The following is a 26,247-nucleotide window of genomic DNA, read 5'->3' as shown; positions in this document are numbered from 1 at the left end:
GTTTAGATTTCTAAGTTTTCCCATTCCATAGCATAAATGATTATTGCCCTAGTTAATTTTTATCACCCATTTTTGACTCTTGTATGATTAGTTTACTAGCTTAGCAGGTTCCCAGTCGCATTTCTCTTGAATCCAAATGTTTCGTTATCTTGCTTACTGACTATCTGCTCAATGTAAGTTGGATTTTCACACTGATTTGAACTTTATATAAACTTTATAAAACTTCTAGTTGTCCGTGGTCATTTTATAAAAGTAAAGTCAATTTATTGAAGTATATATTATTTGCTGCCTTTCCTTTTACAGCTAGCTCCCTGATCCATTGTGGTCATAGGTACCCGTAACAGTGGGTGGTAAGTCGGGTACACTAGAAAATAGAAAAGGAACTCACAATTATTGGTAGTAGATTGTGAGGTCATCCGATCAATGTATCTGGTGATTTGAAATATATGGGCCCGAAGCCGGAAGTGGCGAAATTATTGGTCGGGTGACCCGCGATCTCTAGCACTGAGAATGACAGTCTTGGAAGCAGTTGCAGAAAGGTGGGGCCTGTGATTCAGGGACCTCATTGTATCGAGGCTGAATAGTTTCAAAGCCAGTGTTCTTCAGCTGCAGATTAAGAAATATGGATGCAGTACTCTCTTTAGGTCCTGTTGTAGTCCTTTGCAGTTGAGGTTAGATTTCCATGTCATGTTAAAAAGAGTAAACTTTGATTCATATTCAATGAAACGGAAGACCTTTATTTATAGAACTGTAACAGCTGGTGTGTTTCACCCACGCAAATTAGACCAGAGAGCGTTGTCAGGTAATATACAGACAACCTTCACACTACAACTGAAGAACCCAGGGACAGACCTATCACTTGTCCTTAATGCTTAAATGGACATAAAGTCACTCTAGTTTACAAAGATTGTGAAAAACAATATGCAGGTGAGAGGATAATCATACTGATTGCTACAACAATAGTTTAAGATTGTAACCGACCCAATGTTGATGTGTAACAAAACGAATTCTGAATTAATCTTCAAGGAATTTGGAATGCTGCTATTAGCAGAGCTTAATGTTCGTTTCGATTTTTCCCTGGTTCTGTGGAACAACACGGATTAAGTCAGAAAATATGAGATGACAGATCGAGACTGATAGAGGCTAGTGAAAGAACAAGCGGATGGACTTCAATCAAGGGATTTTCTACGCTTATGGTTAATACAGTTCATCCCAGTTTCTAGATATATACACACATGAACACATTTAATCCCATAAATAACCATAAATATACAAATATTAGATACAGAAAAAATGTACAACATTAGTTTTTGTTTCTTTTCGCTCAAAAATATTTTGCTCGAAGGTGTCTATGTGGTCATTCTTTCAATATTTCACCAAGGGAATAGTTATCAAAACGAGGAGTTAACTGGAGAGGACTCCACTTATTCATTGTGAATCAAATCAGTTGACACAAAAAGCCTCTTAGAAAAATTCCTCTGTAATAAAAGTTGATGCGTTTCAGCAGTGTAAAGTTCTGGCCTCCTCAGGACAAAAAGAAAGACAAGACAGAACGTACCCATGGAAAAATATATGTAAAAATATATATATTTCTTTTTTACTTTTTTTTTTTTACACAGAGATGCATTCCACCATATATTAAACACTTGTGTTGACCCAATAAATAAATAGGTACGTCCAGCTCACAAGCGTCAACTGAACAAATTGACGTGACGCAAAAAAAAACATAACAACCATAATGGAAATAACCTCTGCATAACCATATAATGCCTGTGCCCAAATGCATGCACTAGTATGCATGCCAGCCCAAAGGAAGAAAATTCAACAAGATAGTCATGCAGGATCCCATGTGCTAATAGGTCCTTATCAAAGACAATCACATGTGGTCACGACCGTAATGCAGTCCAAAGATAGGGGTGCCTGTTGCCAAGGTAAAAAGAGTAGTGGGGTGCACAGTATATCCAGGCTTACCATGTAACGAGAGCACTTGTTCAAAAATCAGAACGAGCCAGGCATCTAATAAAACAGCCACTGTGATAGCTCTAGTACAAGAACTAAACTGAAAGATGGTGTATAAAGCCAGAAAGGTTCAGGCGGTTTTACTAAACACATCATCAAAACCGCGTTATGCTACATACTGCTGAGCTTCAGTGTGGTCGTCAGAATGACAAAGTCAATTTCTGTAACGACACGAGAAATATTAAAGAAGGCTGTAACTATGCATACATAGCATATAAGCAGAAGAAGTGCACGTACATGGGAAATCTTACCCTGGGTGACAGTTAACTTTTAAAATGTATCAGCTAAATCACTGTAAAGATCATTAAAGGCCTGTTGTAGTGCTCCGTTAGGGAACTAAACAACTAAAAAAGCATAGTGACAATATAGCATGCTGGGAAGGCTGCGTACTTCACGTGGCAATCTCGCTTTTCATGGGGGCCATCTTATAATGTATAGGAACAAACCCGAAGATTATGAAAACCATGGCAACTGGACACAATGCCTGATAAACAAATTCCAGTCAAGGAAAGGTCTTTTTCCATAAAAGGTATACAAATACATTCAAACCTCTGTTTCAACCATAGGCAGTGTAGAAGGCTGCTCAATGTTTACAATAAAAAAACAGAATAAACAATTATTCATGTAAGGTAAACAATATAAGCACTGCAATGTATCTCCTGTATAAACAAGTAGGTCTAGTTCGTCCCTGATGGTTGTTCCAAACTAAAGGTTCTACAGATTTAAATTATATCATGGAAAGACAATCTGCAGGTCTATGTAACATGATGAAATATACACTTAAGCAAGTACACTTTAGATAACAAGCACTGGCATAGGCAATAGGTCTCGGCTTTGGGACCTTATAAGTGTTTAGCCATGCAACAGTTGATGTTGTTGCACCATGGATATTGTGCTGCATAACTAAATACTTATAAGGTCCCAAAGGCGAGACCTATTGGCTATGCCAATGCTTGTTTCTGATGAATTTGGGCATGTGCACCTGCTGGAGTTTACCTGGTGAAGAACAGTCAGTAGGTGCGGTATTTGGGAGAAAATGTAATTTTTCATTTTCTAGAGGAAAACTTGGAATAGGAGGTATTTACCAAAGTGCACCATGTAATGTGGATCTTTGCCTCAGCATTTTCTGGCCATTTGGGTAATCCTGAGCCAAGCTGCAGGTTGTTTAGACGTCTTGGAAATTACCAATTAAATATATTCATTGACAATGGCAGTTTATTAAGAGTTGATTTAGGAAATAAAATATCAGCATTTTGAGCTATTTTAGCAGTGACAGGTGACATACGGGTTCTGTCCATAACCATAGATGTTTTGAGAGCTCTATTGGTCTCAGATACTGCCTGTACCCAGAATCCATTGTACTGAAGACCAGTCTATAATTGTGGGGATTATGTTTCACTTCAGTGAGAAGATAAAGGATTTGAGCAAGTCAGCAGCCCGGCAGAGGTTACCGCACGGCAGCTAAATGTGCACCCAGGAGTCACGTTTGTCTTTATTTCCAGTTTACAAACCATGCGATTTTTGTGATGTGCTTATTGCAAGACTTGTGTGGACAAAGAGGCCTCGGCTGAAACCTTCAAACGGCACCTCCAGGGATTCCGGCGAGAATGAGAGCCATGCATTAGGCCACAAAGCTCCAAGGTGCATGATCGTCCGGTGAGGGAAGGGCTGGGCGGCCACGTGACCTGGGCACTTTCGGTGTGGTGGGGTGATGTTACTCCACCTCTGCTCACAATTGTCTGGAACAGACTGGAGATGTGTTAAAGCTATGCTGTTCAGTGATATTCTGCAGCCAGTGCCCCGACGAAGCTGTGCAAATCTGCTGTTTGCTCATGAATGAACACATGCCATGAGTTGCGTTTTTTGCGCGCTTTAAGGTGTGGGCTGGTTGCTGAACCCCTTGCTCTTCTGTGAACTGGCTTTTTCAGGCTTATTTTTGTAGCAATAATTTTAATTCTAAATTGTAAATTGGGACTGACCCCCTCCTATGTTTTTATCGACGTGTCTGATGCGCTTCGTAGTTATGGCAACTAGATGTTGCTTTTAGTGGTAGGAAATGGCCGGTCTCTAAGAAGAACACCTGGAAGCGTAACAGCATTTTATCGGAAAAAAATGCTTGCTTTTGTGATAGCCGTTTATGTGCACTTTACTGATTAAAATCTCAGACAAGCGGAAAAAACGGTAGTGCGACAAACACAAAACATAAACAAGCCCGGGAGTGGTGCGCGCGCCGACCTAAACACATGGCCCCTGCGCGCCGCTGCTGGCCTTTCACTGTTTGTGAGGGGCCGTGAAAGTTAAAAGAGTACTCATGCATGCAAAGCATTTGCCTTGCGGGAGCGAGCGCGATAATTGCAAACAGATGGCGCCGCTGCTCGCTCCTGCAAGGCAAACGCTCAGCATGCACGAGTACTCATTGGAAAGATTGCAAAATAAGCATGAGTTTCCAGAAAGTACAGAACGATGCCAAGAGGTCCCTCTAAGCAGCACGCGAGACCTAAAAAATGAGCATTATGGTGTTTAACCTCTCAGAAGGAAAGTGCATATAAGAGAAGACTAAAGAAGAAGTCTTGCTCAAAAGTAACGCATATAGAGAAAGGGCTCATTGGTTAGAGGCCTACATTTCCTCATGATTGCTCAACCCGGAGGTACCTGTATGAAATTTTTCGATCATCCTGGCTTCCATGTTGGATGATATAGTGGAAACAGATCGCACACTGGATCTCTTTGTGCTACAAACAGTACTGACCAACAAAACATTTTTTTCAGAATACATCATTGATTTGAAGTGTTTAAACAATGGTGTACCTTGTGTGCAGCATTTGATGTGTGAACTATGTTGTAGAAGGCAAGGTTTGACAGCTTGAGTAGTTTGGCCAATATTCACCTTCTCGCAAGGGCACTTGATGAAATAAACTCCATTTAATTATCCATTATGTTCTTTATTGTCTCTCTTGTGGCACGACAATAAGTTGAATTGGTACTTGTGAGCTAGACTTATCTATTGATTGGATCAACACAAGTGTTTAAAATATGGTAGAATGCCTCTGTAAATAGGTATACACGTGTTTTTACTTGTTACATGTCTTTTTCTAAAGGTACGTTCTTTCTTTTTGTCTTGAGGAGGCCAGAACTTTACATGGTTGAACTGGATGTATGACATTACAACGCATGCTTTTACCACGCATGCCTTTACATCGCAGTTTTTACAACGCATGCTGTTACAACGCATAGCGATAAGGAGTGCTGGATAGTGAATAGTTTAATTTACTATTCCAACTCCAGTCCCCGTGGATAGTAGGGAAGATGTTGGATAGTAAATTAAATCTATTCCCTATCCTAGAGCGCCCCCCAGCGCAATGCGTTGTAATGACATGCGTTGTAATAGTTGCGTCATAAAGGCACTGCGTGGTAAAAGTTGCGTTGTAAAGGATGTCTCCCTAATTACAGAGGAATCTTTTAAAAAAAAAAACTTTTTTGTGCCAATGAAGTTGATTGACATGGTGTAAAGAAAAAAGTAATCTCCAGTTAACTCCTTGTTTACATGCCGGAATAAATCAGGTTTCCAATGACAATTGAAAGTTTAATTGTGAATTACATATTGTTTTTAATTGAGCTTCTTTACATACATGCTTTTTTAATCACAAAGCAAACTGGGACAGAGGTCCATCATACCTTCAGATACTGACACATCACTACCTCCTACCAGAGATCTTTGCTGAAGCTCTTCTATCACGGTTCAATAAACAAACCTTCAAGAGGAAGATTCTATGTCAGGACCGGAGGCTCCGATTATGCTTCTCATTTTCTTTACTGAAAATTCTCAGCAGCCAATCATAAAGTAAAAAAACCAAATAAACACTACAATACCCATAAACCTTAGTGGGTATCACATGACAACCATAGAGTAGACCCCTATATAAGGAGCATAGGAGAATACCACATCCTCTTTCTTTGCTGCTCCACAGCCAGTTAAGTGCAATTACTTTCTCTGTCTTGTATTTGCTAATTTGTACTGCATGTCTAATTGTGTGTTGCTGCCTGTGTGAGCGCTTCGCGCATTGTGTCTTTGCCGGTCTGCGGGGGTGACGCGTTTTCGGCGTTCTCTACCTGCTTTTGAGAGTGGTTTGTGCTCCGGGGGATTTCTCTTTGCCGATTCGGCTTCCGCGACTCGCTGTGCTTGTGCGAGTCTGACCTGTTTTCTTAGGAGCGCTTCCAGCCTCCTGTGACCAGGCGCTTTGTGCCCACGTCTGCACCCGGTGGAGTGGGAGACTCGGGGGAGAGGACGCGCGTCGTTCCGACGTGTAGTCCTCTTTTACTGTTGATTGGTGATTGACAAGCTGTTCCGTGCATGCGCGGTGGCCATTTTTTTCCCGATTTCGAGGCAAAATCGGGTTGAGAGAGCGCGGGAGCAGCGCGAACAGCGCAAACTTTGTGCTCTTTACCCACAAGTCTGTTAACACCCCCAGTGACGTTCATTTTTATTTAATTGTGATTTGGGCAGTATACTAGTGCATAGGCTTTGCCTGGAGTGGTATTTCTGGGCAAGCCCTCCATCCACATTCTACAGTTTGTTGCACACGTAGGGTCTTGTGCCTTTGTGTTGTAGTGGCTTGCTTGGGGTCCACCACTCACCCTTATTTCACTGTCATGCTTTTAAGTGCGTCTAGTGTGATTTTCTCTTGACCCGACACTCCTTGTGTCGCCATATTAGCTCCAGTTTCCTCTTGTGGGTATATTTTCTGACACTCGTTGTGTCACCATGGTGGAATATTACTATGAGGAAGAATATTATGAGGAAGACCCTCTGGGTCCTTGGAGCATGAGCTTGTCGAAGCTCTTGATGTAGGAGGGCAGCACTCCGTTAATAAGGCCATGGTCAAAGCCATTGAACCATTGAAATGCCATTTGTGTAATTATGCATTATAACAAGGTTGGCTTCCAGGTTCCAAATCCCATTCTTCCAAGGGTTCTCAGAATCGTCATTCTTCAGATCTCGCCAAACTTGCTAAGACTTTAGCCTCAGATCACTCCTATGAATCTTTGTCCAAGGCCACTCCTTCCAGTTCAACTCTTAACCCCTTCGACGCTCATGACGAGCTCAGCTCGTCATGAGGTACACCTCTCGTACACTCATGACGAGCTGAGCTCGTCATGAACCGCGGGTTTTCGTAATCTTCAGCGCACCACGGTAAATCTTACCGCGGTTAAGGCGTTAAGGATGATACTTCTTCCTCCTCTGACACTGCGTCTGAACCGGAGGCCTTTCCTACACCAGTTAAGAAACGACGCAAAGAAAGTTTTGTTGATGCTCCTTCCCATCCCAATTTGCTTAACTTTGACCCCGCTGAAATTGTTCATTCTAACTCCTCCTCCTGGCTCCCCTCTACTGAGCTTGCTGACTATGTTCAGTCCCGCCTGCGGCAGGCCTTTGATAAGGATGTCCGTGCACGCTTGCGCTCAGAATGCCCTAGACCGCATCTGGCAGACAAAGTCGCGGATACGCCTGACGTGGATCCTTCCATGCTCACCTATCTCAAGAAATACACGAAGGAACCTAAAAAAGGGATTGATCGTGCATGGCGATCCTGTCAGGATAAGTTACTGGATTTGACCGGTCCATTAACAAAAATTTTGGAATTGGGTTTCAAGGCTAAGACCACGGGCCAGATCATTAATCCTGATGATTTGACTGGATGGGCTCAGTGGACCATCTGTCTCTTAGGCAATGCTAATTGTGCCATGTCATGTGAGCGCCGTCGCTCTATTCTTTTAAAGCTCGACCCAAAGTTGGCTGAATTGTCAACATCTGAATCGGGCCCTTTGGCACAATGCCTCTTTTTCGGTCAGCCTTTTTTGAAAGAGTTGACTAAGTTTGTCGCTACTTTCAGTGGCCTTGACAAAGCACATGGTTCTTTAAAGCGGGCATTTCGTCCAGTTTTTGGCCGGGCCGGACGAAATAGGGGGCGGTTGTTCGGCCGCGGATACCAGCAAGGCGCCCAGCGGGGTTATTCTTCCCAACGTGGAAGGTATCAGGACTCTAACTCCTCCGCCTCCTTCTACCCAACACGTGGATCCCGTACCAGCAACAAGAAAGATTCCTTTTTCAGAGGTTCAATTGGGGGGCCGAATCCAGTATTTTCTCAACAATTGGCAAAAGATCTCGCAAGATGTGTGGATCCTGGATTCGGTGCAGGGTAACAGGATAGAGTTTTTTCATTCTCCCTCACAGGCTCTTCCACCTCGTCCCATGCTTTTTTCCCTTCAAGATCAGATGTTCATTTCCAGCAAGATCGAGTCTCTGCTTCAGAAAGGAGCCATAGTACAGACGTCTCGTCACCCTCATGGCTTTGTCAGCAACGTCTTCCTAGTTCAGAAGAAAGGGGGTGGATCCAGGCTGGTTTTAAATCTCAGGGAGTTCAATGGATGGGTTGTATATTGTCACTTCAAGATGGAGGGGATCCATCTTCTTCAGGAAGGGGACTGGATGGTCCGCCTGGATCTGAAAGATGCCTATCTGTCATTGCCCATTTACAGACCACATCGACCTTTTCTTCAGTTCCAATGGCAGGGAATCTGGTACGAGTACAAAGTCCTACCTTGGTGCTTCACGAAGCTTCTGAGGCCTGTAGTCGAAGTTCTTCGAGCCCGGAGCGTTCGCCTCATAATTTATCTGGACGACATCCTCATTATAAGCCAGTGTCCTCGCCTACTAATGCAGCATCTTGCCTGGACCATAGTTCTATTGCAGAATCTGGGTTTCTTGGTCAATCCTCAGAAGTTAGTGTTGATTCCATCTCAGTCTATCGAGTTCCTGGGATTTCTGGTCAACTCCATCTCTTGTCAACTCCTCTTGCCCAATCAGAAAATCAGATTGATCAAGAGAGAGTTGAGGTTGATTTTGAACAAGCAGACTGTGTCTTTGAGGTCTGTAGCCCGGGTCGTCGGGTTGTTAGCATTTTCTATTCAAGCGATCTTCCCGGGTCCCCTTCATTACCGAGCACTTCAAAGGCTCAAGATTCGACATCTCCAGAAAGGCCTCAAGTATTCAGATCAGATCCTTCTCTCAGAGGAGGCGAGGTGGAAAATGTTATGGTGGCGCGAACATATGGAGTCGTGGAACGGTCGAGCCCTATTCGGCGCCACTCCGGAGGTAGTGATCGAGTCCGATGCCAGTCGGTGGGGTTGGGGAGCCCGGTGCGGTCAAGTCTCCACGGGCGGCCGTTGGTCTCCAGAGGAATTGGATCTCTACATCAATTGTCTGGAGCTTTTGGCAGGCTCCTTTGCGATTCGGTGCCTCTCGCCCCGTCAGACGAATTGTTGCATCCTTCTCCGCATGGACAACGTGTCTGCGGTTCGTTATGTGAACAAGTTGGGCAGGACTCGGTCCCGACTTCTAGCGGAAATTGCAAAGCACTTTTGGCACTTTTGCCTTCAGAACAAATTGTTTGTAGCGGCAGGGTATCTTCCAGGGTGCAATTGGAGGCTTCACCCTCGAGTGTTCCGATTGTTGACCAAGATGTGGGGTCCTTGCCAGTTCGATCTGTTTGCCTCCATACTCAACAAACAGATTCCAGCGTTCTTCAGTTGGCGTCCAGATCCGGAGGCTCTGGCCACGGATGCTTTTCTGCAGGTGTGGCCCCCAGCTATCTGTTATGCGTTTCCTCCGTTTGTGATGATTCCGAGGGTCCTGGCCAGAGCCAGGTGTTATCGTTCGGAGTTGATTCTGATCACACCTATCTGGAGGGCTCAGACGTGGTTCCCATCCCTTCTGGAAATGTTATGTGCGATTCCGGTCCTTCTTCACCAGAGGTGGAATCGGTTGTTAGACCCTCTCAAATCTCCGCACCCGTTGATAACATCAGGTCAACTCATACTAGTCGCTTGGCGAATTTTGGGGATCACTGGAAAGTGCCAGGCCTTTCACTAGTCGCTTGGCGAATTTTGGGGATCACTGGAAAGTGCCAGGCCTTTCACGAGACGCTACCAGATTTATCAGCGAGGCTTGGTAGCCCAACACACACAAGCGTTATGCTACAGCGTGGAAACGATGGTGTGATTGGTGCTCTCAATAGGAGGTGGATCCCATTACAGTAGATGTCTCCTTGGTAGTAAACTTTCTTGCGTCTCTAGCCGCTTCAGGTCTTGCTTATCGCACTGTCAATAATTTCTGGTTGGCCATCTCGGCAGGTCACCTACCCATTGCAAGCAAACCTCTTGGTGAACATCCCTCATTGTGTAAATTGCTCAGAGGTATCCGGTTGGTTAAACCACCATGTTTTAAATACTCAGAGCTTTGGGATGTCTCCATTGTCCTCCGTTTCTTAGATACCTGGCCTGTAAACCAATGTTTGTCTCGTAAACAGCTTTCTGCCAAGCTCGCTATGCTACTTTGTCTAGTTTCCTGCAAACGAGTGTCTGATATTCGCGCTCTAGACTTAGCGGGTCGCCGATTCACTCCAGAGGGTGTTACTTTTTTGGTCACCAGACGCACTAAATGTAATACCTCCTCTGTCACTTATCCTGCATTTCCTGACAATCCAAAATTGTGTGTGGTACAATGTATCCGGGACTATGAGGTGAGTACTGCAGGTTTTCACCAAGATATGGCGGGTCAATTGTTGATTGCTCTGCAGAAACCGTTTCGCCCAGTGACCCCAGCTACACTGGAAAGATGAGTGAGTTGGCTCATGGGTGAAGCTGGTATTGATGTCTCCAAATTCGGTGCTCATTCTGCTCGTGGTGCTATGGCATCCAAGGCTTTTTCTGTGGGAGTCAGTTTACTAGACATTATGAATGCAGCCGATTGGTCCTCTGATTCTACATTTAAAACCTTTTATTATAAACCTATTGTCAATGTTGCATCTGTTGTGGTGGCACAGCTTTGAACAAGCATAATCGGAGCCACTGGTCCTGACATAGAATCCGAAATTTGCGAACATTTGTGACAAGAATTTTCAATCCTATTAAGGACAGGGAGGCGAGGATTATCCCACCCGTAATTCAGTACTGTAATGTCTGATTTGAATTGTTTATATACTGCAATGTATATTTGTGCAGTTTTTTACCCTTCCGTAATGTTATGACTCTTCTTGGGAGTGTGGTATTACGGCTTTATCTCTCACTTTCAGGTTCTGATCTCAAGTAAAGTTTGCTGCCCTTCACCTTTGAAGAGGATATTCGTCGTCTCCGAGAGGATGCTGTTTTTGTTGACGCTAACTTCAAGTTTTCGTTGCTGCCTGTTGGCCTGTGGATTTCCTCAGGATGGATTCTTCTTTCCGGGTGTTACCAGATGTCAGATTGTATTTATTTCTGGACTTAACTGCTATTTTTACACAAAGAAAGAGGATGTGGTATTCTCTTATGCTCCTTATATAGGGGTCTACTCTATGGTTGCCATGTGACACCCACTAAGGTTTATGGGTTTTGTAGTGTTTATTTTGTTTTTTACTTTATGATTGGCTGCTGAGAATTTTCAGTAAAGAAAATGAGAAGCATAATCCTCGCCTCCATGTCCTTAATAGAACTGAAAATTCTTGTCGCGAATGTTCGCAAATTTTGAATTCTGGAACACACTTAACCACACCTTACAAGTGGAACTTGTCCTTATCAGGTTTAGGAAACTCCTGAAACTGAAGTCTTCACACTTGCTTTTAACTGAGAGCAACATAAATAAGGTGTGCAGGTAAGGAAACTGGGTGAATGATTACTTTCTGTGCCCAATTTGACAGCAACTTCCCTTTCCAAGGTGTAGACACCATTTCCTTAAATTCAGTGCTCTGAAGATACAGAAAGGCAACACATTGCTTTAGAAAACTCAGAAATAAATGATCTGTTGAGTGAAATGATTCATAATATGAAATGGTGAGCTATTCTTATGCATCCCTGGTCAAAATGCTCATTTCACAGAGATTGTAGTGGTTTAGGTTCTAAATGCTTTCCACACTAACCAATCCTGTCAAGGGAGGTGGCCTTTGTACCTCAAAATATCATTTCACATTTTGAATAAGCTTATAAATAGCATGGGATAGTTGACATGCTTCCCAGCCAGGGCACTGGCTACAAAGACATTTCCCCTCAATTCATCAGCGACACTTGCTGTTTTGCATGGGACACTTGGATAACAATCCATGAACTGATCTTTACTCTACGAGGCAGACAACCTCTGACTGCATCAGAGACTGAGAACAGATGCCCACTGGCTCGTACATTGAGGTTCAATGCTCTGAGTCCATTTAATTTAGCAAACACAAGAGCTTTGTTTTTTTTATGTTTCCTGAAACACCTCCCAGATATCCAGTTTGATATAGGCAGAGTAAAACGTTTTCTAATGTTTCCTTTTTCAGGCGGGATTGACTGTAATGCTTGGACAACATAAGACATAGCATAAGACTATATAACAACAAAGGGAACCATAAAAGGACAATATTTAATGGGGTCCAGTGTACGTGTCCGAGAGACTAGCCACAACGTAATGTACACAGTTCCCCAGGTGGAGTGATGGAAAGTAAGAGTATGTCAAATGGAGCGTGAACAGAGAAAGATAGGAAAAGCCAAAGAGGGGAATACCCTAGTTGGGACTAAAACCCTCACACACCTAGCAAGCTAGATGTCATGCTTCATCATATGGGTTTGCTCCTCGTCGGACTGGCGATGCAATGTCCGACGGGCACCCATGAAGGGGCTCTTTAGCGGAGATCTTTTGTCCCTGCCATATGATGCATGCGGGTGTGCGGGGAGGAAAAGTTGGGTGTAGTCGTGAGAAGTGCGGTGAAAAGTAAAAAAGGTGGGTCAGTCCACAATGAATTTTATTAACGTGGCTGGCGCCCTTGGTTAAAAAGGTGGGAGGGGAGATAAATGCTACAGGTAATATTGAGCAATATACCTACAACCCCCTGATCAGGTCAACATGTTTCATGCCCGGATGGCAATTCGTCAGGACCTAAGTGGGACGTACTACACAGTGAAAAAATATAAAGAAAGGTGTTTGTTGGGATGTTACTGTGGCTTTAATGATGTCTCCACGAGAGCGCTCGTTGTTGTGTTCTGTGTGGAACTCCTGGGACAGCAGTTGCTGCCGGGAGAGCTGTCGTCTGGACGGAAATAAAGGAAGCCTGTAACAAAGTGGTGGAAATTCACTTCCTTTCACTGGCGACGCGGGTCCAGCTTCATCTTTCCCAAGAGGTTGCCTGAGCGGAGCAACCGCACGTCGCGTTTAAAAGAAAAGCGGCAAGACGTGCAATTCTGAAAGAAAAGCGGCAAGACGTGCAATTCTGGCCGTGAGTTATGATTTCCTTCTCTAAAGACTTCCGCGTATATTTCAAGACGCCTTGAACTTTTCAAACGCTAGCGCGATTGTTAATTTTTCATAAAACTTTTAATTTGACCTTCCTTACAACATTGTAGCCAGCGCGACTTTCAATCTCAGAGAAACGGACTCGAACGCTTAAGCGCGAGCCGTGCAACCTCGAGCTCTGACATTGTTCTGAGTACATCAGCACTCGCGCTTCTGAATTCCTTCACCCAGACTCTGAACACCTTTATGACGTGTGCTTTCTCTGTAATCTACAGCGCACTATGACGCTGCTCAATGCTGTAGTTCCAAGTGCATTGTGATGCACATTTCTTCATCAGCCTTTATGAAATTCTTACTTTTCTCTGAAGCAGTAAAGAAAGTACATTCATAGAAAGAGAAGGAAATACAATACTCAATGATACTCTCATACTGTTTTAATAATTTTGCATATTAAAAATAAAAAAAAATAAAAAAAAAAACATCAAGACTTTACAAGACAATTTAACCACTTCACAACAAATTTTGAATAATACATTTTAGTGAAGTTTTGTGGCAGCAGCTCCCCACGCAATGGAAAAAGTAGCCTCACCACCTCCCTTTTTACAGTCTCCTGGGCCTCCTCCTATGCCCTGGAAACAATGGAAATCTACCTTTGATGCTTATATTGAAGCCATTGATGGTGACGTCTTCACATCCAAAAAGAAGAAGGCACTACTAGTATACAATTTGGGGCCTGAAGGCAGGTCCATTCTTGAAACCTTACCTCTTGAAGAAGTGAGAGTATCAATTTCAAGTGATGATGGCGATGCGCAAGTTTTGGATGAATATGCTTCTCTGGTCAAAACGCTGGACAAAAGATATAGTCCCAAACGCAACACTGTCTTAGAACGTCATAAGTTTTTGCAACGTGCGCAAATGCCTGGAGAATCCATCGACGATTTTGTTGCTGCCTTAAGGATCCTAGCAGTCAATTGCAACTACAGGGAATTTAGGGATGAAATAATCAGGGATCAACTTATTGAATGCACAAATGACAGGAAAGTGCGTGAAAAACTCTTGACTTCTGGTGACCCCGATTTAGAGACTGCTTTGACTTTAGCCAAATCTGTCGAACATTCCCAATTCTGCTTAAAGGAAATGAGTACTCCTGCATCTTCTGTTACAGTTCCAACACCAGCAGAATCTTCTGACATCAATACCGTTACCACCAAAACTGCAGTCAAGACTTCAGAACGCAGGACATCGAATCCTAATGCCTTTCGTTCTCCACCTCCTTCCAACAAGACTAGGAATGACGTACAAGGATTATCTTGTTATCGCTGTGGTAGTAGATCTCATTTAGGAAACTTTAAATTCTGCTTTGCAATCAATCAATCTTGTTTCAAATGTGGCAAGAAAGGTCATCTGGCACGTTTGTGCAAGGCCACTAGTGTACAGAAAGGATCTTCACACATGGTGAAGAGCATTGATGAGCGTTTCTATGTTGATGAGGAAGATGAGCGATATGAGTTATTAATGTTATCTTCTTCTCCTATGGATGCAGATGGTATTGTGGAAATAGCATCTATTGATGGAGCGCGGAGAAGAAAATCTCCAATCTGTCCCATTAGTGTGAATGGTGTGTGTATCAAGTTTCTAGCGGATTCTGGTTCTCCTTTTTCCATAGTAAATGTTAAAGATCTAGACATGATAGGAAGTATCTTGTTGTCTCAATCTTTTATTAAAATGTTTGCTTATGGAGGCAAGAGGGTGGAAGTATTAGGAAAATTTAGGGGTGAGCTTGAGTTCAAGGGTGATGTTACGTCTTCCATGATTTATGTTGTCAAAGACGGTAGCAATTTGCTAGGTTGGCACAAACAGGGTGAGCTTAGTATGATCCTTGATCCTAAGCATAAAGAGATGGTTTTGTCTAGACGCGAGGCTAAGCAATATTATGCCTCTTTGCCTGATATTGAGCCTGTACATTCCCTGAGTGTTTCTTCTGATAGCGAATGGGTGCATGAGTTTCCGGAAGTTTTTTGCGACAAATTGGGGAAACTCAAGGGTTTTCAGCACCAAATTATTTTGAAGGAGGGAGCTAAAGCGGTGACACATAAGGTTCGTAAAGTGCCACTTAGTATGCGAAATGAATTGAAGAACGAACTGGAGAGATTGCGTCTTTTGGGTGTGATTGAACCGATAGAGGCGTCAGAATGGTTGTCGCCTGTAGTTTTAGCACGAAAGGCTGATAAGTCCCTTAGGATGTGTGTGGATTTGCGAGATTTGAATGCTTGCATTTGGGTTGATAGGCAACCCTTACCGAATATTAATGAAATGTTATCAACATTGGAAGGCGCCAAGTATTTTACCACTCTGGATATCTTTTCAGCGTATCACCAGGTTGTGTTGAGCAAGGATTCAAGACACCTTACGTCTTTTGTAACTCCAGAGGGTGCATTCCGTTATTTGAGAATGCCATTCGGTCTGGCGTCGGCTTCCGCAGTTTTTCAACGCCTTATGGGTAACCTTTTTAAAGAGACTGCGGGAGTCGTCTTCTTTCAGGATGACATTCTCATTTATGGGAAGTCGGAGGATGAACATAACAGTAGGGTAAGAACAGTTTTAGGGATTTTAAGAAAATTTGGTTTGACATTAAGAAAAGACAAATGCAAATTTTTCAGGGATAGTGTGGATTATTTGGGTCACCACATCTCGGCTAAGGGAGTGGAACCCAAAATGAAATTGTTAGACGCCATTCAAAATGCACCAGAACCATCAAACAAGGATCAATTACGTTCTTTTCTGGGGCTAGTTGAATATTACGCCAAATTTGTTCGTAATTTTTCTGATAGAACTGTGTCTTTAAGGAATTTACTAAAGAAAAATGTCAAGTATGATTGGTCACAAGAATGTGCTAACGATTTTACATTACTTAAAAATGCAATTGTACAAGCACGTCCCCTCAAACTTTTCAACATCAATGACCAATGTATTGTAATGTGGGTCTTGGGGCAGTGTTGTCACAGAAAAGATTGGATGGTAATGTAGAGGTTATTGCTTTCGCCTCCAGAACTCTTCGTGGAGCGGAGAGCACATATTCAACCATTGAAAAAGAGGCCTTGGCTTTATGGTGGGGTGTACAACATTTCAGGAATTTTCTTTGGGGAAATCACATTGTACTCAAGACTGACCACAAGCCTCTTGTTGACCTTTTCACTACTAAAGGTGGCGGGAGGGCCTCTCCTCGCATTGCCAAGTGGCAATACAGGCTTAGTGAATTTGATTATCATCTAGAATACGTCCCTGGCATAAGGAACAATGTGGCTGATTGTTTGTCCAGGTTGCCTCTTCCTCATGATGATTTGGAGCACTGTAGTGAGGATTTAGAAATGGTGTGTGCAGTAAGTTCCTTATCTGAAGCTGGAATTACGCTGTCAGAGACTGATTGGAAGTTGGCTGTATCTGAAGATAGGAATTTGTGCTGTGTAATGGATTACTTGGTTAATGGTTGGCTCGATGACAAATCCTTGCCTTCAGAGTTAGTACCGTTCAGGAGGATCTGTGATGAGCTATCTTTAATTGATGGTGTTTTACGTAGGGGTGGTTTATTGGTGGTTCCGGATGCTCTTTGCAAAAAGGTTTTGGATTTGGCTCATGTTGGTCACTTGGGCATTCGTGCGATGAAGAGAAGAGTACGTGAAGATTTTTGGTGGCCTGGAGTGGACAAGGCGATCGAACACTGTGTTCGTGATTGTAGTGCTTGTGTTCTTAGTGACAAGTCCCAAGTTACGTGTCCTTCTCCGGTGACTCCTATACAAGTTCAGGAATTGCCTTGGCATAAATTGGCATTTGATGTGGCTGGTCCATTTTACAATCTTGGGGCGACTCCGAAGTATGCTTTGGTTTTGATTGATTACATGTCAAAGTGGCCGGAGGTTAAATTTGTTGAGTGCATGAATTCGGCTACTGTTATTAATTTTTTCAATGACATTTTTTTGCGGGAAGGTTGGCCTGAAGAGTTGGTGTCTGATAATGGCACTCAATTGGTGTCGAGTGAAATGGACAGTTTTTTCAAGTCTCATGGAATCAAGCACATTCTCACCTCTTTGTATCATCCTTCGAGTAATGGATTGGTTGAACGGTTGAACCGTGTAATCAAGGATCAGTTACAACTAGCCAGCGTCAATGGTTTGAATTGGAGGAAAGTAATTTCTGACATGTTGTGGGCATTAAGGGTTACTCCCAATTCCAGCACGGGTGTCTCACCTTTTACTTTACTCAGAGGTAGAGTGGCAGGTTCGGAATTGAACAGGGATTGGATGTCAAGGAAAGATGTTGATGTAGTCAAGTTAGGCAGGGTAGCAGATGTCAGAGCATGTACTCAAGCTAATTATGCTCAAGGTAGCTTTAGGTCATCCCCAGTGCAGCCGGGGGACTGGGTGAGGATCAGGAAACCTGTACTTTTGCGTAAAGGTTTGGCTCGTTTTTCTCCTCCTGTTCTAGTCAAGGAAGTTAAGGATCATGTGGTAATTCTGGAGAATGGAAAGATTTGGAACAAATCTCGTGTTTCCATTGTTCCTAGACATAAGGTGGAGTTTGTAAAGAGCAAATTTGGTCTAAAGTCTAATAATGTATCCACCCCTGACTCAGGTTCAATGTCTCCTGGTGCCAGTCCAAGGGTTTTGCCTGTTGCTAAACCAAATGCTGAATCTAATGGCACAATTACTAAACGTTGTTCCACCAGGTGCAAATTAGTTCCTGGAAAATTTCGAGACTTTGTCACATACTGAATGTTATTAGTCATACCTTGTAATTCAGTCATGCATTTGTTTCTGTTTAAATCATTAATCATAACATGTATTTTATTTTTGTTTAGGGAGGGGGTGGGTTTAGTTGTGATCATTCATTTTGTTTATTGTAATCAATTGAGGGAAGGGGGATGTGTTGGGATGTTACTGTGGCTTTAATGATGTCTCCACGAGAGCGCTCGTTGTTGTGTTCTGTGTGGAACTCCTGGGACAGCAGTTGCTGCCGGGAGAGCTGTCGTCTGGACGGAAATAAAGGAAGCCTGTAACAAAGTGGTGGAAATTCACTTCCTTTCAGTGTTCATACAACCTTATGCCTTGAGGTCATAAAGGGGCAGGCAAGAAAGTCCTGCTTAGTACGGGTGACCCTAAGGGAGATCATAAGATGCCCCGCAGTCTGCTCCAGTGGGACCTGCACGTGAAGGTCAGGAACCCAGATAGCGTGCGGTCAGCGCTGCTAACACCTACCCCCACCGTCTGGTCAGGACAGAGCAGCTGGCCCAACTAGGGTATTCCCCTCTTTGGCTTTCCCTATCTTTCTCTGTTCACGCTCCATTTGACATACTCTTACTTTCCATCACCCCACCTGGGGAACTTTGTACATTACGTTGTGGCTATAGCATAAGACTATGCCATACTCCCTGAAAGGGATCGGGCCTCATAGATAATTACATCACCTATCCCCATCTATGACATCACGCTCTCCACCAGCATATTTCACAGGAAAGCAAGAGGGCTGAATTCCAAGTTAATTGGTACCAAGAATGTCTGTGAACATAGTAGAGCACCTATGTTTTAACACGATCCAACATCACAACTAAAAAACACTGGCCCAAGGGGCTCACTGAACCAACTTCTAAGCTTGACGTCATGCAGTATAACAACCCAAAAACAAATACAAAAATAAACACATGCAAACTATTATCTGACAATAGTGGCAGTTTGTTTAAATCAACACCCTTTCGATAAAGAAAAACTGTTCAACTTCACCCAGTGATGCCAAGGCCTGGTGGATTTCCTTCATCACATTTGTGTAAAGCTCTTTCTGCCACTCATGTAAAAGCTTCCACTCTTCTTCAGAGAAACAGGCAGCAACATCCTGGAACGTAACCTGTAACCAAGACAATGCATGTTACATCACACAATCAGCAGCTTCAAGCAGTGGCGTCAAAAGTATGTAGAGAAGACGAGTACTGGAAAAAGGTTGTAAGTAGATTTATTGTAGAAACAGGCAGGTACAACCACCTCAGACCACAGCCAGCATACAACTGACTCTGAGTGTAACATTCCAGAACCAGTGGCATTTAGTTACCTAGAGACAGGTAGCCTAGATACCACATCCTCCTTCTTTAATAGACAAATAAGGCAAAACAATTACTAAACAATGTCATAAGATGTCATGTAGTAAGGTACATAGTAAAGTATACAAAGAAGAATAAATAGCAATACCTACAATCTAAATGCGACCACTTCCTCCTTTAACAAATAATTCAAATTACATCACAAAGTCATTAAATTTCTTAGGAAGTGTTACTTGTCTCCTTCTTGAAGAAGAAGACATCGGTTGTGCATTTAAATCATTACCAACGTTAGAAGACGTCATACCTTCCGCAGTTTTAGTATCAGTAACTTCATCCCATAACCAATTGGTTGCAGAACCGTTGGAAATCTCATCATGATTGCCCCAATTCAAGATTTCATTGCACTTAGACATTCTGCTGAAATGCCAAACCTTCCCATCAATAAGCTTAGCAGATTTGGCATACACTTCTAGAACTTTAAGAGGTTTCGAAAACTTGCTGCAACCTTTTTTAGCTTTATGTGCAAATTTTACTTTAACAACATCACCTTTTTGTAGAAAAATATCTCTAGTGCCATGTACATGGTCATAATAGGTCTTATAATTTTCCTGAAGTTTTTTAAGATTAGCTCTAACAACCGCAGGAGACCATTCACTACAAAAAAAATTATGATTCCAAGTGATATTGTCCCTTGTGAAGGGTTCTCTGCCTCTTAGTATTCTAAATGGGCTGTAGCCAGTCCATGTAGGTGTAATCCTGAATGCCCAAATAGTTTTAAACAATTCCTTCCTCCAATCTTTGTTGATGCTAATGGCACTTTGAATACTCCCCATGACGACCCTGTTGAAACGTTCCACTATACCATTTCCGGCAGGATGATATATGGGAGTTTTTTTACCTTTAATACCATTCCTGATTAAAAAACTGTTGAACTTCCCTGAACAAAATTGAGTACCATTGTCAGTCAGAATAACTTTAGGGATACCTTCCCTCAGAAATATATTCTCCAAACAATCAACAATGGTGTTACTTTCAGTGTTGTCAATTAAGATTACTTCAGGCCATTTAGAGAAGTTATCTACAATGACAAGAAGAAACCAAGGCGTGCCTTCTAAATCAGACACAGGACCCATTAAATCAATACTTAACTCCTCCCAGGGACCATGGGGAATAATCCTTTCCCCTAGAGAAGGTCTAAGTAATACTTGAGATTTGTCAGCATTGGAGCAAACTACACATGATTTAACCACTCCTTCTATATCTTTGTCAATGTTAGGCCACCAATACCATAGCTTGACTCTCTTCTTTAATTTTACTGTTCCAAGATGCCCACAGTGACATATCTCTAGAATTCTCTTCCATAACAATTCCGGAACCACAGACCTCTCCCCTCTCAAAATCACCTTGTCATCATCCACAGAAAGTTCTTCTCTGATTTCCCAAAAACTTTTGTAAGCAACCAAAATGTCTTTCTTACAGGGCCAACCATTAAGTATAAAGGTTTTGACAATTTGAAGCAAGGAATCATTACTATAAGCTTCCACCCATTCTTCCTTTGAAATGGCATTAGTATCCAAGTCTTGAATAATAGTTACATCAGTGTCTTCACAACTATTAAAATAGGAAATGCATGCTACACTAGACGGTGGTCTGGCCTGCACGGATGCAAACATCGCTGAGGCTTTCGCGGCCCACTATGAGTGCTTTTATACCGCTAGGAACTTAGGTTCGAGTGAAGATGCTCTCCAATATATGAGCCAGATTGAAGTCCCATCCCTAGACCCAGAATCAGTTAAGGCCCTTGACGCTGACATTACGACAGACGATGTTACTTTAGCGATAGGCAGACTGAGGCCAGGGAAGGCCCCGGGACCCAACGGGTTCCCGGCGGAATTCTTTAAATGTACGACGGACATCCTAGCTCCTCACTTGAGAAACCTCTTCTTAGGTGCCTACCAGGACGAGAGGCTCCCGGCTGACCTTTCGGAGACAACAATAGTCCCAATATACAAAGAGGGCAAACCACGTGAGGACTGTTCATCCTACAGACCTATATGCCTCCTGAACATCGAGGTGAAGCTCCTGGCGACTGTCCTGGCTCTCCGGCTACAGACAGTGATACCGGGTTTGATACACCTAGACCAAATCGGCTTCCTACCTGACAGAGCCACAAAATTCAATCTCAGACGTACATACAATTGGCGCCGCACTGGTTCCTCTCCCTTGATGCAGAAAAGGCCTTTGATGCGGTTCACTGGCCATTTCTGGAAGGAGTGCTAGAAAAGTTTGGCTTTGGCCTCAAATTCCGGGCATGGGTTTGACTCCTTTACACTGCACCACGAGCCAGGGTAAGAGTGAACGGGAGTCTATCCCGAGAATTTCAGATCCAAAGAGGGACCCGACAGGGGTGCCCTCTATCGCCCCTTCTCTTCACACTCACAATTGAAATCATGGCGGCCAGGGTCCGACAGAACCAGAGTATTAGTGGTTTTAGATTAACAAGCACAGATACGGCCCAAGAGAAGCTGTCCCTATATGCGGAGGATGTCCTCCTATATATCACTGACCCAGAGACGACCATCCCGGAGTTATTCCGAGAGCTGGAAGATTATGGTGCACAGTCCGGTTATAAAATTAACTGGCATAAATCGGTACTATATGACCCAGGGGGAGGTGGACGCTGGACGCCGCTACCCCAACGACTAGTAACTACTACAGAGGGCTTTCAATACCTAGGGATCTACATTACCCAGGATCAGACACTCTCACTTCAAAGAAATATAGGTAGGACCACACAAAACTCGATAGCGGATATGGAGAGATGGCGACGCCTGCCGCTCACACTCTTAGGGCGAGCAGCCTTATATAAAATGATCATCCTCCCCAAATACCTGTACGCCCTACAGAATGAATATTACTCCCTCCCAGACACATTATTCCGCAGAATTCACTCGGAACTCAGGGCATTTTTGTGGCTAGGAAAGCAACCTAGGATAGCGCTGACCACGCTTCAGAGGCACCAGTATAGTGGCGGAATCTCACTCCCGAATCTAGAGGCCTATTATTGGGCGGAACACATGACCCCGATTAACGAGTGGCTACATTTGCCGGCAGATCATCCCACCTATGCCCTAGAACGACATACACTATCCACACACAACCTGTTGCACTACTTAGATGGAGGGTCAGTACAGCGCAAACTACTTCCGGCTACCCGTACGACACTACGAGCCTGGAACAAAGCCATGCAATGCACCGGCTGGGACAAGACCCCCACTTGCCAGACACCGCTTTGGCACTGTACGTGGCTACGTGAGTTACACAAACTGAAAGGTTTCAAATGTTGGGATGATATTGGCATCTCTAACATCAGAGATGTTATAGCTAAGGGAGAATTGAAGTCCTTCCAAAAAATGAGAGCTGACTTTGGACTGCAAACCTCGCAGTTTTTTTTAAGTACACCCAGTTCAGGCACGCATGGAGAGCGCAACAGATACAACTGTCAGAGATAGCGGAGTACGCTCCACTGGAAGGGCGGCTTCTGCAGGAAAGGATTCAGGGGAAAGCAGTCTCACTTACATACAAAACACTAACCAACAATATGCTGGGGGACCTTGCGAAGCTCAGAGATACATGGGAGAGTGAAGTGGGACCATTGGAAGATTTAGACTGGGAGCTAGTGCTGATGCACCCCCGTGAGGTAGCGATAAAATCGAGGCTACGTCTCATTCAATATAACATACTACATAGGACATACTACGACAGGGTAAGACTACATAAAATGGGGAAAATTGAGAATGATAGATGTCTCAGATGCCACGGGGAAGGGGGAGGTTTTTATCATACACTATGGACCTGCACAGTGATCCAACCATTCTGGTCTCGGGTCTTCTAGGAATTACAGGAAGTCCTGGGAGTTCCATTGACACAAGAGCCGAAGCTGGCTTTACTGGGGATGTCCACTGATGTGGATTTGCCACGCCCACTTATAATTTTCCTGGTCCTGGCCCTGTTGGTGGCCAAATGAGACATTGCGAAACGATGGGGCTCCCCGACTCCTCCTGACCTGGAGAAATGGAGGCGAGGACTAGACCTCTACATGGCGGCTGAGAGGGTGACCTATAAATCCAGGGGGTGCCCTAGGAAGTTTTGAAAAATTTGGGCTAAGTGGAGACATTATCATGGACTGGATGGAGGATTGGGGAATGATTGAAAATATTGTAGCGTTCCTAGTTCATGGAAGGGTGGGCAGGGGGGGTTGGAAGGGGCAATGGGGAGCCGGAACCTTGATGCATAGTCCTTTTTTACAATTCAATGATGTACTGCATATCCACAATGTGTTGTTCAGGGGGGGTGGGAGTGGAACTAGGGGGAGAAATGCCGTTGACTGCATGACTGTACTGTTCAGTTGTATACAAAAATAAAATAAAAATGTTTTAAAATAAAAAAAAAATGCATGCTACACTAAAATCAACCCATTCATTCTCCACCTTGTCTAAAATGGGTAAGGGTGCCCTACTCAAAAAATCGGCTACCAGATTCTCCTTGCCAGGTAAATAAATTACATCATAGATATAATCCAACATACGCAAGGTCATCCCGGTAATTCTAGGTGTGGCTTTCTTTTTTCAACCCCTTCAGAAGTAAGAATTTTCAAAAGGCGTTTATGATTCTTCCTGATCGTAAATTGGGTGCCCCAAATGAATTGCTTGAACTTCTCTGTAGCCCATACAGTAGCCAGCATTTCTTTTTCAATCACAGAAAACTTACACTCTGAAGGAGTAAGGGATCTAGAAGCAACGGCCACAGTGTTTTCAGTGCCATTGTCATTCACCTGAGAAAGCATTGCTCCCAACCCTTTCCCATTAGCATCGGTAGTCACAATGCTGTGGGCTAAGGGATCAAAACCTTTTAACGGAACAACGTGACACAATTCATTTTTAATAGACACAAACTCTTTTTGAAGGTCTGGGTTCCACACAAACTTGTCTGTTTTTAATAAATTCCTTAAGTTGTGAATTTTAGAAGAGAAATTCTTAATGAATTTAGAATAAAACTCAATCAATCCCAAAAAGGATCTGAGTTCTTCTTTCGAAGTTGGAGAAGGTGTCTCCTTAATAGCTTTCATTAGATCACTCTTTGGTAAAATTCCTGTGCCTCCTACCTCATGGCAAAGGTAAGTAACAGAGTTCATGGCAAACCTACACTTTTTTAACTCTGCTGTTAACCCACAATCCGAAAGTTTCCCTAGAACCAAGTCCAGTTTCTTATCGTGTTCACTTCTGCCTCGACCCATCACCAGAATATCATCCTGGAAGTACGTGACCCCTTTGATGCCCTTGAATATCCTATACATCAACCATTGGAAGACAGCCAACCCAAAGGGCATACATACGAATCTGTAACACCCAAAGGGGTTATGAACGCTGTTAAATTTTTACTTCCAGGATGTAGTAAAATCTAGTGGGCCGAGGTTAAATCGAATGTGGAAAACCACTTAATCCCTTGCGATTGAGCTAGTAGTTCTTCTATCCTAGGGAGTGAGAACTTATCGACCACAATACTTTTATTAAGATCCCTCAAATCGATGCAGAGACGGAGCCGGCCATCGGATTTCCTGGCTACGACCAATGGAGCCAGCCATTCACTACACTCCACAGGCTCAATTATACCTTTCTCTTCCAAGTCATCCAATTCTGCTAGGACTCCATCTCTTACAGCTAAAGGAATGTTCCTAGCTCTATGTGAAATGGGAATTGCACCCTCCTTTAGAATGATCTTATGCACAAAACCATTAAGTTTCCCTACCTTACCAGAAAACACATTAGGAAACGTATTCTTTAGTGCATCAATAACGGACTGCTTTTGGTCTTGAAGAAGCAAGACTTGATCCCTCCTATTAGGATCAAGTATGATGCCTAAGGCACCCTGATCCCTCCAGCCTAAAACCGAAGGACCCTTCTCGGCTACATACAGTTTGCCAGAAGCTGATCTCCCTTTGAATTCAAAGTTACCAATGGTAAAACCCACCATGGGAATTTCTTCCCCAGTAAATGTGAGAGGATGAATGTCAGTGGGATCTAACACTTTGTTTAACCCCTTCCATGCTCATGATGAGCTCAGCTCGTCATGCAGTACACTGCTTGTGTGCTCATGACGAGCTGAGCTCGTCATGAACAATGGGATTCATCGATGATCAGCATGGGGGATGAATCTCTGTAGCATTAAAGGTGTTAAAACATTTTGAAACTTTTCTTCCCATATATTTTTCTGAATGATTGTATACGGAGAGCCAGAGTCTGCAATGATCTCCATAAGCACCCCATCAATAACTATGTTACAACGAGGTTTCTTTGAAAATTGCGACTCCAATCCTAAAACAATATTATCATACATTTCTTCACCATCAACACACAAGACACCGTCTTCATTCAAAGATATGTTATCATCCATGTCATCATTCCCATTGTCCCAAACACACGACTTGTTTCTGTCCTGACTTATTAAGTCTCCTCCTGCACATTTTTGCAAAGTGACCAGCAACTCCACAAAACGTGCATTTGGATTTCCAAGCTGGGCAACTTTTGTCTTTAGCATAATGACCCTTATTGCCACATCTAAAGCACGTAGGTACTCTATCACCTAGATTTTTGTCATATGGTATAGTCTTAGGTTTATGGGGATCTTTTAAATTCGGTTTCTTATTCTCTACTTTCTGGTTGCTAGACACCTTGCCTCCAACTTCACCCTCTTTCTTCAAGGCTGCTTTGGCACACCTCTTAGACAGTTCCGCCTTTTTCATCAAGGCAGTAACTTCAGCTAACGGAGATTCCCCCACTACCCAAAG

General features: G+C 43.3%; 1 protein-coding gene across 4 annotated transcripts in view; it reads right to left on the bottom strand.

The window, feature by feature from the left end:
• LOC144818757 (uncharacterized) overlaps positions 1-26,247 on the bottom strand; it is a 261,995-nt gene that overhangs the window by 218,235 nt on the left and 17,513 nt on the right. For all 4 annotated transcript variants that reach the window (XM_078676475.1, XM_078676477.1, XM_078676476.1 and 1 more), the window contains exon 2: positions 19,090-19,210. In XM_078676475.1, coding sequence (XP_078532601.1) covers positions 19,090-19,210 — 121 coding nt within the window. The remainder of the gene's footprint in view (positions 1-19,089; positions 19,211-26,247) is intronic.

The sequence above is a fragment of the Lissotriton helveticus genome, chromosome 2_1 (genome assembly GCF_964261635.1).
Source record: "Lissotriton helveticus chromosome 2_1, aLisHel1.1, whole genome shotgun sequence".
NCBI classification, from domain to species: Eukaryota; Metazoa; Chordata; class Amphibia; order Caudata; family Salamandridae; genus Lissotriton; species Lissotriton helveticus.
The sequence above is the reverse complement of the archived record's forward strand: the minus strand, read 5'-3'. Positions and strand labels throughout refer to the sequence as shown.